We start from the raw sequence: 19,611 nt of genomic DNA, 5'->3' as shown, positions 1-19,611 counted from the left end.
ATAAATATATAACAACATGATACCAGACACAACGTTATTGTTAATTATAAAACAATATAAGTGATAAATACATATACAAGCATACTACACACATACTATAATGTGTAACATAGTCTATGTATAAAATGTATATATTATGCACTTAGGTACCTACTTATATATGTTTTCCATTTATATATAATATATTAATATATTATTATGTATATGCATATATCAGGAATAGTGAACCTTTTATGGGTCACGTGCCAACATTTTGTAATCAAAGTTTTAAAAAAAATTTCACGTGCCAGTGATATGTTCATATAGGTACTTTATATGTAAAATATGTTCTGAAGATGATGGGGTCTTAGAAAATTCGTAAAATTGTCTAGCATCAGTTATGCATTTTGTCAGTCTTAAATGTTTAAACGAAACACGATCAGTATTAGCTTCACCCGACGATGTATTATATTCCTCTGTATGACTGTATTGATTCCAAGTACTCACATTGTGAATGTTCGCTGTACTCTGTGGAAATTGTTAGTTATTTTTTTTCCATTAAATGGAAGATTAAAGGACGAAATAAAAACATTTTCGCGTGCCTTTAACATTTGGCCAATGTGCCACTTATGGCGCAAGTGCCATTGAATCGCCGCCCCAGCTGGTGTGTATTATAATTAAACATTTATTTATCATTATGCAAATCTATATGGCACCATTCGATAGTGTAACTTCAATATTTACAAAGTACACGGAAAAAAAAAGTAACCTCTAATTTATTTATAGTTACTAATTATTATAGAATGACTATAGAAGTGAAAATAATCAAAATAATACATTTTAACGTTCGAAATTATTTTAAATATAATTGTTATTATTTTTTTTTTTCATTTCATTAAACAATATTTTGAATATAATTGATATCTTCGTAAACTAATGGCTCAAGAGCCCGTGATTTTTTGCCCATCGTGCTACTCTCTATATCGCGGTTACATCACTGAGGTAGATTATATCTGTATGCTGTAAATTCGATAGCGCTCGAATCGAAGATTTTTTTTTTCACCACATTTGGCGGATGAAACCGTGTCAGATTGATCATAAGTAATACGATTACCAAACAATTATCTGCGTGGTCTTTCATGTAGAAGCTTTGCAGTATTATATGCGTTACAGCCATGTGCTTATAAATAAGCATGTTTATTACACAACACATAATATTATACTCCTAATGCGTGAAGGGTTAAAATATGTGTTGCGGCTCTGCAGGCAAAAAAGCTGCTAGATTTAACGGCAATTATTGTAATTGTCACGATTGTCATTTGCATATGGTATTCGTAAATAATATATTTATTCTTGTTGAAACGTAGTGCACATATACTTTTTTTTTTTTTTTAATATCACTACGAAATTTGACGACCAACACAACAACAGCAGTTGAACACGTTCGAAAATAATGGCTGCGTTTTTCGAGGCAGCCTGGAAATTGTTGACGGCATTTAAACACTATATTTACGCTGCAACTGCACAAGTCGTTCAAACTTTGCACGCACTTTTCAACTGACTTTTAAGCAAACAGTTTGCTTATCAACGGAAAATGGCTAAATTCAACCTTTGTCAACGACTCTTCATCGTCCAGGTAACGACCGGAAACGGTTTGCTTCCTACAAGAATAACTTACGCGTTCAAGAGTAAAATGTTTTTTATAAAAATTAATTGATGCTTTCGTTTTAATAATTACTATTTAAATATAATAGATTATTATTATTATTTTTTTTTTTAAATTAAATATATAGATAGAATATATTGAGTAAAATTGTATACTCAAGATAAACTTCATTGTTAGGAGAAATTAATACCTATTGAATTAAATTCTCTCCTTTCTATAAGGAAATGCGATATTAAGAAATACATTTAAAAAATAATACCAATTCGTAGTATGACCTATTTAGTTAAAGGCAACAAGATCCATAAATAAGTTATATATTAGTATAGATTCACAAAATCATTTTTTTGTGAAATTTATTGCAAAATACATTACTTATAATAAAAGTTTAAAATATAAACCACGTCCAATGTATTGTTGAAATATGTATACCTTAAATTATATTTTACTAAAACATAGCATTAGTTTAAGTTTAAATTATCAAATAATATCAAATTACTGAATCATGTATGCTATAGTTATTTTCACGATTTTTGGTTTCTGTAAATTCAATCCATATTGTTAAACAACACTTTAAAATGGTTGTACGATTTTTAAATATAAAATCCCATTGAAGATTTTAAAAGTTAATTTCAGTATAACTATTGATATTTAACTGTTATTTATAAAATTTGCTATTTAATATAAAAAATATTTAAAATAAAACGCTTATTTATATTTAAATCGTTAAATTAACTTTCATTTGAATACAGTATTGAATTATTGATACAATTTTAACTAGCATCCAAACGCATCAGTAAGTGTTAAACAAACTTATTTATTGTATTATAGTAGAGTAGAATCCTTGTATTTGTAAAATTTAAATGAGGATAAATACACTTATTTATACTCAAGTGGTACATTAAATTAAATCGATTTTCTTATGATCGCCATACATAATATTATACATACAAGAGAATTTAAACGAAAACTAAAAAAAAAATAATAATTTTCGAGCCTTGCGCATGTAACGCCAACATAAATCGTATTTTCATGTGGTTTGGAAAAAAACGCTTATCTTCAACTCAATGTGTACTTAACTGCACGACTCGTATATTACGTGCCGAATAAAGGGTATGGAATATATAGTAAAAAATACGATCTCTGCGGGTGACGATCGTCGACTATTGACGTATTCTACGATGTGTGCAATGACGTTTACAAACTTCCAACAGCAGACGTTTAAAAACGATAAACGGCTGCATACACTTTTTTTTTAAGATTTCATTTAAATAGTTATAAATAAAAACGCGGTTAACAGTACATAAAAAAAAAATATATATACAAAAAATAAAATATAAAGTAGCAATTGGCTTTACGGTGTATTTCCTAAACGGCCACAGATGTTGAGATTCTATATTCTAGTGAACTCGCTATGAATGTTTATAAGTTAACCATACGTTAATAACAATTTTTAATATTCATAGTTTATTTTTTAGTTTTTAATTAAAAATATGATTATTTGAATTATTTATTTCATAATTAACCATTTATTTTCTAGCAGAAAAATTCTTTCTTATTTATTTTTTCATTATGCCACTTTAATTATTTCATACTATGTATACAGATAGCTCGACTATTAATTAAACGACGATTTGTAATGCTATACAAATTTAAATATTCTATTTATTATAAGCATATATTTTGTGTACAAATAATGTGAGAAGAGTTAATTAGTTTTTAACGATAAACGCGACGATACACTTAAAAAATAGTGTTTTAATGTGGGCTTACAAGCGTTTTAAGTTTTGAAAAATGGCTCTCGAGTCATTTTCAGTTGGCTATCCTCGGTATGTATAAAAAAAAAAGAGAGACACGCGCACACACGCACACACACACACACACACACACAGGGACAGGATAAACCGTCGGGGAGGGTGTATTTAAATTTTAAAACAATAATAAATCATTGCGTTTGAATAACATAAGTATAAAAGTCGAGCTCGGTTTTCACAAAAGCGGTCAAGATTTAAAAACGGCCAGTCGTTTTGCAACTACATGCGCGTATTGCTCTACCGATTATCTTTATACGTTCGCAAACACATTTCCGACAACCGACTATTTTATACATCGATATTTTACAAGCGCAACACATTCGGCGGGCGGGTCGCGATGACGTTGACGGACGCCGTACATTTTACGCGCGCCGGAAAACAAACGCGAAACTCACTCGCGACTTGATATTGCGCTCTGCGGAAAGCCGCGGCGGATATCGTATTATATTCGTATGTAGTGCGTCGGGCCCGGGGTCAAACGATTACGTCGACGGTGTGATTTATTATCGCGGGCGAGTTAATAGTACTCACGCGTATAACTTTCCGGAGAACTGCGCGTAATGGTTTACGGTTAATCACGGGGCTAGGTTTCTATGCGTGGCGCAGTTGAATTTAAATCTTTTCCTAAATTACATCTGCGACGGCCCCGCGCGCGGAAAAACCGATGACCATTAAAAATGCACAAGGCTACCGTAATGTAGGTAGGTAGACATGGGCGTACGCCTTACGTCCGTTATTATTATTTGCCGGTTCACATATTATTCGCGAGTCCATAGGCGTGTCCACGGGAGGTGCAGGGTATGCATCTGCACCCTCTGTGATTTCAGGTGGCACCATGAATTAAGAAAAATTGTTCAAAAAAGGGGGCTAAGACCTCTTAGCCCCTCGGTTACGCACCAGGTTGCACCCTCTGCGTCAAAGGTCTGGACACGCCTATGCGCCTATGAATCCGTGTCGTCGTATAAATATCGGACTCATCTCGCGTATTTATCTTAATACTATCGCAGCAGCAAAGCCATCCACGCAAACGATCGATATTATGCGCGCACCTAACAGCGGCTGTATGTATTTTTTTCGCTGCGGACGTAAAAATCGACTTTATATGCATTAGCGGTCGTACGGCGTCGGCGATGCGACTTACGCGCATTACTCTTCGACTTGTGATAGGTAGACGTATTATATTATAATACACGAACGCTTGGAATTATTCAACCGGTCGTTTGGAAATTTAACCGTTTGATAAAAAAAAAAAAAATAAAATATAAAACGGCTAAGAGAAAAATTGTTGATTTTGAGAATTTATGTGCTGCAAAAAGGAAGGAGACCGTTATATGCGTATAGAGAAAAAAAATCTCCCAGCGTCACACGATGAAAAGCCAAAAATTACCATAATCAGTGTATTTTTCCCCTCTGTGGAGCGAAGTGTGCATACTTATATTTCCTGTTTTCTTTTTCATTGGCCTAAAAATGAAATGAGTCGTGTGTAATCGTTCAGTTTTGAAAGGTCGTATAAAATAATCAGTAAAGAAATCTTTCCCCGACTGCGCTAAAAAATATAACGTTAAGATGAAACAACGTGCCGGGAATCGTTCATAATCTATAGGCAAACACACGTTTCGTATATTTCTTCAATATCGATGTTAAACAACGCGTTATGGGGCGAGCTAAAAGTTAACAGCCAGCCACGTGGTGTTATGTTTTTGACGTTGAAAACAGAACCGTGAATCAGTGATTATTTTTCTTGAAAAAACTAAACGTAAATATGTATAGTCAACTATATAACTGTTACATACAGGGACTTCCAAACGTAAAAATGTCAAAAATGAAGACAATACTATCTAAATAATAAATTATATGATATTAAAAAAGCGGTGGTCTGGGGGGGTCGATGAATGGGAAACAAAGGTGGAATTTTCTACCGTTTAATTTTTGAAGTCATATACTTAGACGATCGTTGGGATCTATATTATTAGACGGTCTGGCTGCGCTCACCGAAAAAAATTTTTAGTTTTAATAACAATGTAATTTTTTTAATATGATATATTTTTCTCGTTTTTGACATTTGCAATAAAAAAATATTCTTTAGTTCTCAGTAATATTAACTGTTTTATAGTTATATAAGTATTATAATATTTTCAGTGTTCTTATTTTATAAATATCTCAAATATGTATCAAAATATATATTAATCGTTACAGAGGTAGTCAAAATGCTGGACTTGCCTATTACAAAATCTACCTTCAAAGATAATATAATAGTTTTTAACTTAGAATGCACGTATATTGCGTATACATTACAATATTGAACAACTTTTTAAATAAATACTATAATATTTTATATTGCCATTCTTAAAGTCTCAGTATACCTTTAATTTTATCGTTTTATCATGATTTAATTTTTAAGTTTTATTATAATGAATTTCTTACTCTAATATTTAAAACCTGTAATTTGTTTGACGTCCACAAACGTATAAAAGATCTCTTTATTTCTATCAAGAAAGAGAGCGATTTGAATACAATAATTTAATATAAACCATTAATTTTATCTGATTTTTGGGTATTCTAAGAACCGTTTATGACTCTCAAAGTCGATTAAAGTGAACTGAAAATCTGTATTTATACTTTAAAAATATTTCAAAAGTATAATAATAATAATATAATATATATATTATATACATATATATATATTGTTATAGTGTGCTGGAATTTAATACCTGATAACAGTTTTATGATGAAAGAATATCTCAATTATTCGTTAACAATTTATTTCATCATTTTAGTATTAACTTCACAAATATAAGAATAATTTGTGCACGAACAGTTTTATAAGTCGACAGTGATCACATTCAGATATTTATTGTAATCTCACTAACAAAATATTATGTCGTTTATTATATTGAAACTAATATTTATGGTTGGATTTGTTTAGATTTTACGACTAAAGATCGTAAAGTTATATTCAAATAACCATTCAATATATAATAGGTACAGTATATTGTAATATCAAATAAAGCTCTAGGTACTATAGAAAATATGACCTTTAAAAATAATGTGTATAGCGTTTTGGACATAAATTAGGTTTTTTTTTTTTGAGTGGATATTGTAGTGGAATCAATACACACACACAAAAAAAAAATAAAAACAAGAAAATTCGATCTGCTGTTTAGCAGATTTTGAGTGTACCATGTCAATGGGTAGGTCAATGTGTTAAAAATTGAATTCAATAATAAATCATTGCATGAGTTGAAATGAAAAACGATTCTGAGCCTATAATGTATGTCAGGTTTTCTTTCAAAGGATGTTTATGATTTATTTATATCATCACTAATACATTAGTACCTATTAGTTATTTATTTTTCTATCAGAAATATTTGAAGTCGAACTCACTTTTATAGAAAATACTACATGTATTAATAAGTAATTACTATATTCAAAAATCATAATATTTTATTCTTATTAATTTATAAACTAATACCCAGTCCAACTGTAGGCACTGTGAGCAAGTAAGTTGTTGAAAATTAGTCTAAATATATTTTTTAGGTACTTTGAAATTGCAATTTTTTCTGTTCTTCAAGATGACATTAGATACATAGGTACATCAAATATCAATTCACTTTATTATTGGACAATTGTTCACGAATGTTTCATGTGTGACAATGAAGGACAGGAAGAATGTTTTAAAATTTATTTTATTTGCAAGAAATTATCACAACGGATTAATACATTACCTATAATTCAATTAAACTATGTAAATAAATCGCTATAAAAAATAACAATTGCTTTTGTATTAAAAAATTCTATAGTTCTACACATACAACAAAATGAATTTAATGTAAATGTATTTACTAGTTTTGAAACAACTATTTGATTTCTAAATCCCCACGGTAAAAATGTAATTTCGTTTTTTAAAAGTGGTTTAGGACTTTTTCTTTACGTGTTTGGCGTGAAAAATTTTGGCAGAAGAGTATGTCTGGACTTTGGCTTGTAGCTTAAATTTGTGACCAACCAAATACATTATTATGGATTCTGTTTGGTGCGTCTTACAGCACCGTTTTTTTTTTTTTTTTTTGTAACACGTTTCGGGAATATTCTCAAAGTTTTATATTATATATTTTTTCTACAGATTGAAAATTGTACGCAATGGTACTTTAAAAATGTATTTTTTTTTTAATTCGCTCAAAATTGGAAAACCACAAAATAAAAGTCTTTGAAATTTATGATGACATTTAGAACAAAACCCTATCGTTCAAAAAATATTTATTTTATTGTACATCTATTGCACATTGTGTCATATAGTTGTAACTTACTGCAATCTGCAATAAGGCATATATTATTTAAATCGGTTATATTTTACTGTTTGCTTTATGTAAAATATACAATAAAGTAACAATGACATTATTTTATGAAGAACTAACATATTTCAACAAATTTTAATCAAGAGTTAAATGGATTTTGTACGAACTCATTACTTTATCGTTTCTACATATAATTTAAATATTTTAATAATACAACTAACCATCAAACATCACATTCGATCAATAACACGTATCTTAACGTACATCGAAATTACTTTGTTTTTGATTGATCTTTAAAAAAAAAATTGCTTATAGCTGCTCATAGTAGGAAATAGAGTAAAGATGTCTTCGTGAATACTTAAAGTAAACTTAATGTCCCGTATATTACATTTAAACAAACCACTTTTATACATTACGCAGGTAGCGCCATAACATCCGGCAGCATCCGATACCATATAAATTTTCGTATACTGTGACATTTCTGTAGTAGGTACCGTATAGTCCGTACTATTGCACGATAAAATGACTATAATTGAGGCAAAAGCGCAATAATGTGGAATGGTAATACGGTAATACGAAGAACGTCTAATGCGAATTTATTAGTAGGTAGATAGCTAATATATTTTTCCAGCAGTTCGTAATTACGATTCGAATGGCTTATGTTTTAGGGACTTAGTAAACCTGTATAATGTCTGTGTGAAAAAAAAATAGAACAATAAAATTTCTTTGAATCTAAATTCTTGCATCGGAGTAAATAAGTAACTTTAAACTTATCAACTCTTGTAAATTATTCACCCTAAGAATTTTTTTTTCTTTAATGTATTTAACGATTACTCAGCTGATGGACCAAATCAATTATCGCGATAGACATTAATTTTTACCAACATTGACATAACCAAATGTCAGCAATCTAAGTATATTTTAATATAATTTATAACTACTGTTTAATGTTTTCAGTGCATAAATTGTACTTAGTCAATGTTTTTAAACAAAAACCACCATCTATTTAAAACTTCTCACGCTCTTTGAAAACTCTACGTGGATAACGTTTAACAAAGTAAATTCATAATTTCGTTCGTTTTTGTTATTTCAATATAAAAAAAAACGACAATGTCATACAGCTGATATAAACACGAAACGAATTTTAATGAAAAAGTATAAAACATACAGAAATAGTTGTTGTTAAGTCTACACGTCTAGTGATCGTCGATAAAATATTCATCTGATGAGTAGATGTCTCGGGAGTGTCTGAACATTTCACCTAATTTTACTCTAGTTGTTACTATAATATGTAATCTGTTCTTAAGCATAATAGAGTATAGTAAAAGCATTAGAGCATTACATAATTATTCAACATTATTGTCGCCTTTTTGCACACTCATTTTGGAAGTAGAAAAAATCACGTACCTACAGAGGGGGATAGTATGAAACTAATTTTGGATTCATGTCACAACTTATATTAATGTTAATAAATGTCAAAAATATGTCGCAAATTTTACTAAATTTCCATTTATACATGTATATCTGTCTTTATTATTTTCGATTACGTAACTGAATTTTGATGAAACTTAACAATTATGTAATTTAAAATAACCTTTAAACTGTAGGGGTAAAGAGTGCTTACGTGTAAAAGTTCATAATATATTTTATGTTTAAACGTCTGTTTTTATTTTCGTTTTTGAGTATAGTAAAGCGATACAAATTCTGAAAACCAATTGAAGTTTGTCATACATTTTATATCTTTACATATTATTATTTCACTTTTTTTCTCAAACGATGAATTAATGTGCCACATTTTTAATTTATATATTTTTAACCTAAGTGGTAAGATTTCAGGGTACCTATATATAATAACAATTTAAAAATATCAATTTTGTTTCTTGAGTATACTTTGTCACTCAATTAAAGCTATTTTCAGAATTATATATTTTATGAATTATAATATTTTTTTATAATTAAGATAAGAAATGCTTACAATATCATTTAAGAGGACGTCGCATCCGCGTGTGTTGTCTCCGTCTTATAAAATGCGTTTACGTAGTCTGAGTAGAACTCGCTCAATTTTAACTCTACAGTAAGTACATGTATTATAAAATTGAATTGTGATAATATTTCTGAGGGTAAGACGCTACATTTTAAAAAAATTTAAATTTTGAAAAGTTAAAGATCATTCAAAAAATTTGACATTTTTGCTATTTCTAAACGATATAATGAATATTATATTTTGGAATAATAGAAAAGACGCAGCGTTTTTCCTCAGAAATATTGCCATAATTCAATTGTATAATAGGTTCCTATATATTTTATTCTAGAACCAAAATTGAGGAGTTCAACTCAGACTGCGTAAACGCATTTTGTCTATGTCGTACGTGTGTAAGACGGAGATAACAAATGCGGGTACGACATAATATTTCAAATATTATTATACATAATATTATATTTGTTGTATTATATTCCAATTTATATATATATATATTTTTTAATGAGTAAAATTTGGTATAAACATATCTGGAACTTAACTGTAATCATAATTGTAGTTTCAGGTTTATATTATTTTAATCAATATTTATCTCGTTACAGTTAATTTGCATGACAATATTTTTTAAAGAGAGCAAAGGAATATTGAATGTTAAACATATTTGCAAAGTAGCAATTAGAAGCCTAGCCAGGTACAGTTTATTTATTGTGGCATAAGTATTTAATATTACATCTTTAGAAATACATATAACAACTTGGTTATTATTTTTTGTTGACATTTAAAGTCATAAGTAAAATATTATAAGTTGTAACTATTGTGAGCAGGATGGTATTTTATTAACTACTAATATCGCATCATATTATACATTATATATATATATGTATATTTATATTTCGCGATATCAAATAACAAACGATGTAATCGATACCGAATACCAATATCGTATTATCAAAATTAAATTTATTAGCCATTTTTTTTATATATACAATACAATAAAAGTTTTATAAGTTCATAATTTTATATTAGGTATATCATCATCATTCATAAACAATAAAAAAAAAGTCATTAGTCATATCTACTTATACAAAATTTATTTTGTATGTAAATGCCGTCTAAACAATATTCATGTAAAATATTATAATAAATTATATAAAAAAGTTTAAAATATGCCATGTTTCTAATAACTAATAATACTAATTAAATAGTAATATAATCTATAATCGATGTAATTACTTGTATCTATATAAACAAAATATGTTCGATTTTCATGAGCTATTTTATAGCAGCAGGTAGGTGTTGAAAAATGAATCTAACACCCTTCAATTCTCAAGAAATCTATAATAAACCTTTTATTGAAATCGGTATAATAATTTCTGAAATTAGCTATCAGCAAATTACGTTTGTCACAAAATAATTCGTTTTGATTAATTTGCAAAAACTTACTATAACCATCAATTTTAAAGGAAAATGTATCCTTATAATATACCAATATCGTTCTGCATCAATACAAACACAAATTTTAAAGAAAATATTTCTTTTATATAATTTAAAATCGTCACAAAACAAAATTTTTGAAAAATAAATAATTTTTATCGTTTAATTTTTTTACTACTTAAAATATTAATTACAGTGTATCAAAATATTTTATCAGTTCAGTATTATTTAAAGTTTAGATTAGATGAGTAATGATTATATATTTTGTTAGGCACCCATACACTTCGTTTTCACTTTTCAAAACTTTAAATCACTAACTCATTAACTACTAGTCCAAAATATATTCTTTATTGAAATAATAAATTACGTTGTTAAAAAAAAAAAAAAAAAACGAAAAATTTAAAAAATAAATGTTTTTAGACGACTTAAAATTATGTAAAAAAAATATTTTTAAAATTATCAACATTTTGATATAATTAGTGCCTTACGTTAAATTTACCACCCGTTATAAAATATAGTATTATTTTTTATTATTAATGCGTAAACGCTTAAACAAAAAAAAAAAGTTTGCCTTAAATCGTATGCTACGTTCAAACTGTTGTCTGTTGTGAACAGGATACCGTCGAAGCTGGCAGACGGCGGCCAGTACGCAACTCAAAAGGTGGCCGGTGCGGTGGGCGCTGTCGTTAAACCAATAAAGCCCTTGAAGAAAATGGTGGACGCGACCGGTGGAGCTGTATCCAATGTGATGGGAACCACCAGCCGATTTCTGGGAAAACAGGTGGAAAAGCCGCAGGATGTAATGTTCCTGTACACCCGGCCACTCAACCATCTGGGCACATCAAGGGACTACCAGGAGGCACTCCGGACAGTACTTGGGCACGCGCTCTACAATGTGGTGTTGCACAATGACGAATTTGAGAAGGCGGCCAAAACGAAGCCAAACCTAAATAACATGCCAGTGCTTAAGTCGGTGGTGCTTAATCTCAAGAAGGCCGGCGCGACCGCGTACGACATTGCAGACATCGTCAGTGTGTTAGGACGAAACGGCAAACAGGACCTTCCCGTCGAGATCCAAACACAGGTAGGTGATTAGTGGCCATACGTCAGTACGACATAATACCGTTCCCGTTCGAATTTTGACAAATCGTTATCACATATTAAATACAGATGACCATGACCAATTTCCTCCCCTGTCACTCCAAACACCACATGTGACACATCGCACGTATATAGGCCTTAGTTTTGGCGTGGAGTGTCAGTCGGCAATATGAATTTAAAAGGTTTTAAAGGTTGCTAATTAATTTTATGGGATTTTTCTTTTTAATAATAATTACTGAAAACAAAAAAATTCCATAAAAATCATATAAGAATGTAAAAATATAAAATTGAGTATAGTAAATGTAAACAGATAAGCTATGTCCGAGAAAGTTTAGATGACCGTAAAACTCGTCCAAAAAAAGAATATAAAAAAAAAAAATACACTGGAGAAAAATAGTACTAACGACTAGACAAAAACTGTATTTGATGAACTAAAAATCATGAACCCAAAGATATTGCTATTCATCAGTGCCTGTAGCAGTATATTGACAAAAATAATAACAATAGTAAAAATAATTATACCTGTATATAAGTAAAAAACAATGAGAAAAGCGACCAGGCTGAAAATCTAACCTATATAATACATTTCATAATTTACACTACGTTACCGCACATTTCAGCACGTATTCACATTTCGCCCGAGGGCGCAAAGACAAATCCAGCTGACTCTTTCATCTTTCTCACATACCGATAGAGGGCCGGGCATAAAAAAAGAATTATCGTTGAAGTGATACTGCTTGTTTGTGAGGACGCGAAAAATTCGATGCACGACTAGTCAGTAGGTAGGAGAGATGTGAAGATAATTATTATAGTGAGTAGGCCAATATTCTATGAAAATTAACATGGTACCGGTACCGTACTACCGTGTCGGTGTCTGGGCTATACCGAAAGGTAGCGGGAGTGTACGCCACACCGGCGGTCCTTATCGTGGATCGGCGGACCTAGACGCGGAGGACAGCAAACACTATCGCACGTTCGTTACCGATAATAATAATAATTAATTAAATATACTCATTTGATGTATTATCGTGTTTCATTCAATTTGATCGTCAACAACTTTAACTATTGCCTACACATTTTCAAACATTTCAAATCACCGTTTCAATAGCTATCATTTTTTTTTTTTTTTGAGAAACTTAATTTTTTTTTTTGCATTACCAAAGTGCCTTGGCGCGTTAACACATAACATAACAAATTTATTTCTGCGAAAATATTTAACATTATTAAAAATTAAAATTTTGAAACTTGGTACAGGTACTAACCTAAATTTCAGTAGTCAATAGACTTCTCAAAAATATTATAATAACGCCGTGATTTCAACCTGACGTACTTTTTAAATAACTATTGCTGTTTTTAAATCAATTTTTGAATGATAAATTACAAATTTGGAGAATCATTAACAGGAAAATACATTTTTGTAGATAATATAGGTATTATATTTATAGCCATCTGACATTATGCATATACAAATTAATATCAGAATTAAGTTTTGATTGTCTTCAATGACATAAAATAATTTTAAAGTTTTGAATACGTATTAATCTAATAATTATAATTTATTATTATTTTTTTTTATGTACAATGAATATCGGTATAATCGAAAACCATTACATTGAGTGTTTGAAGAGTCGTAATTAAATACTATAAAATAATTTAGATTCTAAGGAAAAATTCTTAGGAAAAATCTTCTAGCGCCATTAAATCTAGTTACAACTTTACAAGTATTATATAATATTTATTATATATTTGATAATTTTATTCTACTTTCCCTGAGTTTTAAAAAGTTAAAATAATTATTAATTAATTTAATTTAAATAAGCCGTGAAGTCTATTTTTGAGTTTAAGGCAAGTGCGTAGTCATTTAATGATTCTACCATAGTATGTGATTATATTTGATTAGTCTGTATTTTAACTCAGTAGTAACAAAAGAAAGTTCACGTCTACCGCATTAAAATGTGTTCATTTAAACATGTCATCATATTTTTTTTTTGACATTTTTAAGTATCAATTAATATAAAATTAGATCAATTCATCATAATTTTGTAATTAAAACAAGCTGCATTTGTCGTTTAAGCAATACTGCATATACCATATATTATCAATTAGGATCTGGGAACTAACTATTATCATTTATAGATATTGAGCGTAATTAGATATAATGAATAATGGCATAACTCATCAGTTATGCAATCGACTTACACAAATATAATATATAATTTGAATCCACAATTTTTTCTTTTTTTTTTTTTATTACAAAGTAGAGCTGATGTGAGGTTTTTATTAATGAATTTAATTACAAAAACTTGCACAAAGTTTAGAGCATTCATCATTAGTACACATTTTTTTACCCTGGAAACAAATCAAATTATTAAAACGCTTATGACACGATCAATGGAGTGTGTGATATTATACACATTTGGGTTTATATTATTTACTCTACGCGTTTAGAGCACACCACTTCATGTGTTCAACTCTATTTAACAATGCGCTGAGCGCACGAACATAATATTAAAATAATCATTAACTTTCTATTTATTTATTTAAAATAGTATTATCTCAGCAGTGTTATTATTATGATGGTTTCATTATAATTTATTATACGATTGTTTAAGACAAATACGAATTCAGGAATTCGCGAGTGTTATGTAATTGATAATATGCTTTTTTCGAAGAAATTCTCATTTGCAGATTATTTAGTGAAATTCTCATTGTAATTATTTTCGTATGTTTTTTCTGCTCAATATAGTCATATTGTTTAAATACAATATAACGTATTCATCAACAAGTATTTCATATAATTTCTACGATGACTTGAAATAGTTTAAACAATTGCAAAATAATATTAATTATTGTTTTTGTAAAGTTTATTTTGAATAATAAAAAAAAAATAATGATGATCATAGCAAAATTAAATCGAATACATTTCGAGGAAAAAATAATCTGTACACACAAACCGATGCAATATAAAATTTGTAAGATGTCGTTCGATCAAAGAATTAAAAGAAACAAAAAATGAAAATGAAATCGTTGTAGCCTAGAGAGACTCATTACGTTATGGTACAATACATATTGTATACGAGGAAAGGATAAATAAAAATAAATAACAGTTACATTAGTTAACCTATTTAAAGGAAGTTAATTTATAACAGAAATTACCTAAGATGAACAACGAAATAAAAACCAAGTAACTATATGATTTAAACCAAAGTATTTTGAATATAATATCTTAATAAAATTAAAACATATCAAATATGTTAGCAAATTGATATTGACATTTACTGAGTCATATTTTTTATTAACGATACCTACAAAATAATAATAATATGTAAATGAAATAATATTCCAATGTAAGTATAATCATCGCAAAGATTTTTTTATCAGTTTTTACAAGTTTACAATATACTTACTATTATAGGTAACACATATTCTATATTACATAAGTATTATGAAAAAACAGTTGAGTCGAATCACAATTTGGTTGATTTCGTTTTGTTTTAAGTACAAATATACATTTTACGTAACACCCTTTTTTGCAGTTGTTAGAAATAGATACCTACATAGTATTATAATACCGCTTTAACGAGCTTAAAATTAACTATTTACGTGTTCTAACACAACAATATAAATTATTGTTTTTCAACATTGCCGACTAAATAAAAAAAAACATCTGGCATTAAGTAGGTATCTACAAGCTGATTATACTCAAACAAAAAGTAATTAAATAATATATATATATGTACTGAATTATATTAACATTGTCGTTTATCAGAGGTGACTGTTTAACTTTACAAAGAGAATATATTTAAAATAAATAAAATAAAAAAAATATTTGAAATTGACTGTAAGAACATTATCTGTGTTAGTATGCCGATTTTTTATCACAGTTAGTTTTTTCAGCAAATTATGCGTACATAATATAATGAAAATTAAAAATGCTCATAACTTACTTAAAAACTGAATATTCGTAAAAGAAAATAAAGTATAGGTTAAGGTTAACTATATTATGTGCTTATAAAAATAATATTACAAGATCAAAAAATTATAAAAAAAACCGTTGTATTAGTTTGTTGTTAAACAAATAATCAATACAAAATGATATAATGACGTATAAATAAGCGTAAATTGGAACTATATGAAAACTATTCAATAGTTTCAATCTATCAATAGTACAAAATATTTGATCGAGTAAGCCATTTTATTTTATAACTCACGCTTAATATTATGGCCTCATCAATTACTACACCGGAACCAAATTTCCCTAATTAAATCATAAATATACTGCACGCTTGTTTTCGAGTAATGAATGATGTATATTATTATAGTCTTCCGTCGTTAATCATCTCTGGCGCATGTGAATATAAGACGTACACTTGGGTATTATACGAACTATATGTTATATGTATATAACACTCAAGCGTAATGCATACCAATAATCTGTTGCTCAATATACGTTGACATTACGATTCGGTGCAGATAAGAGATTTAATTCAGAATTAATCAAGAATTTTCAATTTGGGTGAAATTACACCTAAAGCGTTTTACAGGATTAACCAGACTGTGTAATGATAATATGTACCCACTCATAGTGCATATTATAATATATTACATTATCATGGTTTGTTGATAAAAATGCACGAGTACACTTACTTAACGTCATAAAATCACAAAAATCCCTAAACTCTATTATGTCGTAACTAATAAAACAACGCGTACCTGGCCGATTTGTGATCAGGTAAAATAATCATCCGACTAAATTATAATATAATATGAAGACATTGTTTAGGACAAAACAATAAAAATAACTCATCATTCTTAATTTCAATACTATTATTATATATACTTGAAGTTATGTTCTAGTTATGAACTAGAACTAAACACAATTTACTCTCTTAAAACGCGAAAATTTTATTTTATTTTGTTATGTTTGTTTTTTTCAAATCATTTAGAAACGGTTGTAATTTAAATATTATTTGAATTGCAATTATGTTCTAATCCAAAACCAAATATTTAATAATTATTATCAGTAAAATACATATGGGACTAATATTCTAAATATTTACGTTTAGATTTTTTATGATAGGTATGTTGTACGTAAGGGTGGTTTCTGAAGTATTTATTTTTTGAAATAAGTATGTATTTGTTTTGGTCCATTTTGAAATATCTAGTAGTTTTAAAGTGGTAGAGACACAGTAATTAATTTATATAATGATTTTATATCTTAGAACTAATAGTATATTTTTCTAACAGAGAATTACGAACATCAAAAGAAATTGTCTGCCCTGTCGAATTTGATGTTTTTAATATTTATTATTATATCTGAATAATATGTAGAATTTTAAATATCATAAAATAGTAATGAAATTTGTTCTAATAGAATACTTATCGAATATTTCAAATAACCAAAATTCTTCCATATTTCATTGATGAAATATAATACTATTGCCTTATTTAATTTCAATAAATAATAATATATTATATCATACTTCAAAAAATTAATATGTGACGCGATTATTCAACTATAATAATATTATGTTATTTATTATACCTATTAAATATATTTTTAACACACAGGTTCTTGGCATACTAAAAGATCAACAGGGGAATTTTAAAAGAGATGGGCCCATGACGGAAATACGTTGGATTGCAATGCACCCGTATGGATTTTATCGAATGAATGACAAAGAAAGAACTGATTATAAACTGAAGACGAAAAAAAAATACTCAAGGTGTACTGTTTTACACCCACCAAATTTTGAAAATTCAAATGAATAATTGTATGCATTGTTTAAGACTCTCTAATCTTAATCGATGGAATATGAATTAATAAATTATATTTAATTTAATAAATTATTTATTCTTGAAATAAATGTATATTTTGGTGAGTTTTATTACGTTTTTGTCATTATTTTGATATTATGATACAATAATAAGATACTTAATAAATAATATAAATCATTACTGTTTGTTTGTTTGTTAATTTAATTGAATAACGTGCTGATCGTACTATTATAATATAACTAATAGCTATAATATAATTAAATCATTTCTAAGAATTTAATCAGTGTATGTAACACCTCCATACATTATTATTGAATTTGAACGTCATATTTTAAATAAAATTCGTATGTAGCATTTTCCGCAACTCGAACAGTAGGTATGAACGTCGCGACAAGCACTTCCTAGATAACCCGATAAGTATAATAGAACGTATTTTTTCTTTTATACAGATATATTTTAATACTTAATGGTTTGTGAAATATTGTATTGTATAGAATAGAATATTAGTATCAATACTTTTTACTTTTAAAAGTGCAATAATTTAAATATTTTAAAACGGCGTCATGTGTAGGCAATTTTGATACAGCGTTAACGTGGCTTCATTAGTGTCGTATCTGCATAATATTATAAATTTATAACAATATTTGATTCGTTCATTTCAATTCCAAATAAGAAAAAAAGGTGAAGTAGGAAAACAAGTACAGTAGGTGTCAACTGTAAAGCTTCATTAAGAAAATCATTGAAATGTATTTGTTAAAATTCAACAATAAATCATTGTTCAAGAAAAATGATTCTTTAACTATCTAAATAAAGATAAAAAATAACAATATACTTATACAGATAAGCATAATATAGATAATTACCTTTTTTACACTTATTTTTATCTATTTAAGTTAACGTCATAATATTTATGATGACAATGAAATAATACAATAGTTCATACATTTCAATTCAAATTAATTAAGAAAAAAAATGATAAATTATCTAAAATATAAACTAATAACTGTTTTTCCTAATATTGCATACAAAGAAAAATGAAATCAAAATAAATCTTTTAAAATATCTATATATACGCTTATAGGCTATAGCCACTTGTAATAAGCTATAATTACCAAGGATGAGTTATAAAATTTACGTAAAATAGTCAAAACAAATTAATACTAAAACGCAATTTGAAATTTTTAAGAAGTTAAGTAGTGTTTATACACTCTTTTTTCAAATATTTAAAACTGAATGGTCTATACAAATTTAATTTTGCAAAAAACAGATGGGTCAATACAAAATAGTTACCTAATATTTAATTATACCTTGTAGAGTACATAACGCACATTTGCTATTATCATAACATCGTTATTGACAATAATAATAAGAAATAATATAATAATCTTATTTTATTATTTTAGTGCCTAACATTAGTTTTATTTGTTATATAAATAAATGTTCAGCCACATAGTTCGTGTTTTGTAAAGGCACTAAAATATTTAAAATATCTATATAATTACTAAGGTTAGGTCAGACATTGAATAAATTGAATTCGTTTCTGTAGGAAACATTGCATTTTAAAAATGTTAT

The 19,611-nt window shown here is 28.1% G+C and overlaps 2 protein-coding genes across 2 annotated transcripts in view; one reads left to right on the top strand and one right to left on the bottom strand.

The window, feature by feature from the left end:
* The window catches only part of LOC114129703 (uncharacterized), a 380,263-nt gene that overhangs the window by 271,596 nt on the left and 89,056 nt on the right, over nt 1-19,611 (bottom strand). The gene's annotated exons all lie outside the window — the stretch shown is intronic.
* On the top strand, nt 1,386-18,149 carry LOC114129705 (uncharacterized). The gene is made up of 4 exons (XM_027994509.2): nt 1,386-1,615; nt 10,329-10,417; nt 11,776-12,244; nt 17,833-18,149. The coding sequence occupies exons 1-4, from the start codon at nt 1,574-1,576 to the stop codon at nt 18,031-18,033; spliced, it is 801 nt and encodes a 266-aa protein (XP_027850310.1). The 5' UTR covers nt 1,386-1,573; the 3' UTR covers nt 18,034-18,149.

Source organism: Aphis gossypii, chromosome X, assembly GCF_020184175.1.
Source record: "Aphis gossypii isolate Hap1 chromosome X, ASM2018417v2, whole genome shotgun sequence".
Lineage (NCBI taxonomy): Eukaryota > Metazoa > Arthropoda > Insecta > Hemiptera > Aphididae > Aphis > Aphis gossypii.
The sequence above is the reverse complement of the archived record's forward strand: the minus strand, read 5'-3'. Positions and strand labels throughout refer to the sequence as shown.

What these genes read in the sequence shown, in the direction of transcription:
- LOC114129705 (XM_027994509.2), top strand. Translation starts at nt 1,574, where the DNA reads ATGGCTAAATTCAACCTTTGTCAACGACTCTTCATCGTCCAG. An exon ending in AACGACTCTTCATCGTCCAG is followed by an intron (nt 1,616 to 10,328) that starts GTAACGACCGGA and finishes ATCTCGTTACAG; the next exon opens with TTAATTTGCATGACAATATT. An exon ending in CCGTCGAGATCCAAACACAG is followed by an intron (nt 12,245 to 17,832) that starts GTAGGTGATTAG and finishes TTTAACACACAG; the next exon opens with GTTCTTGGCATACTAAAAGA.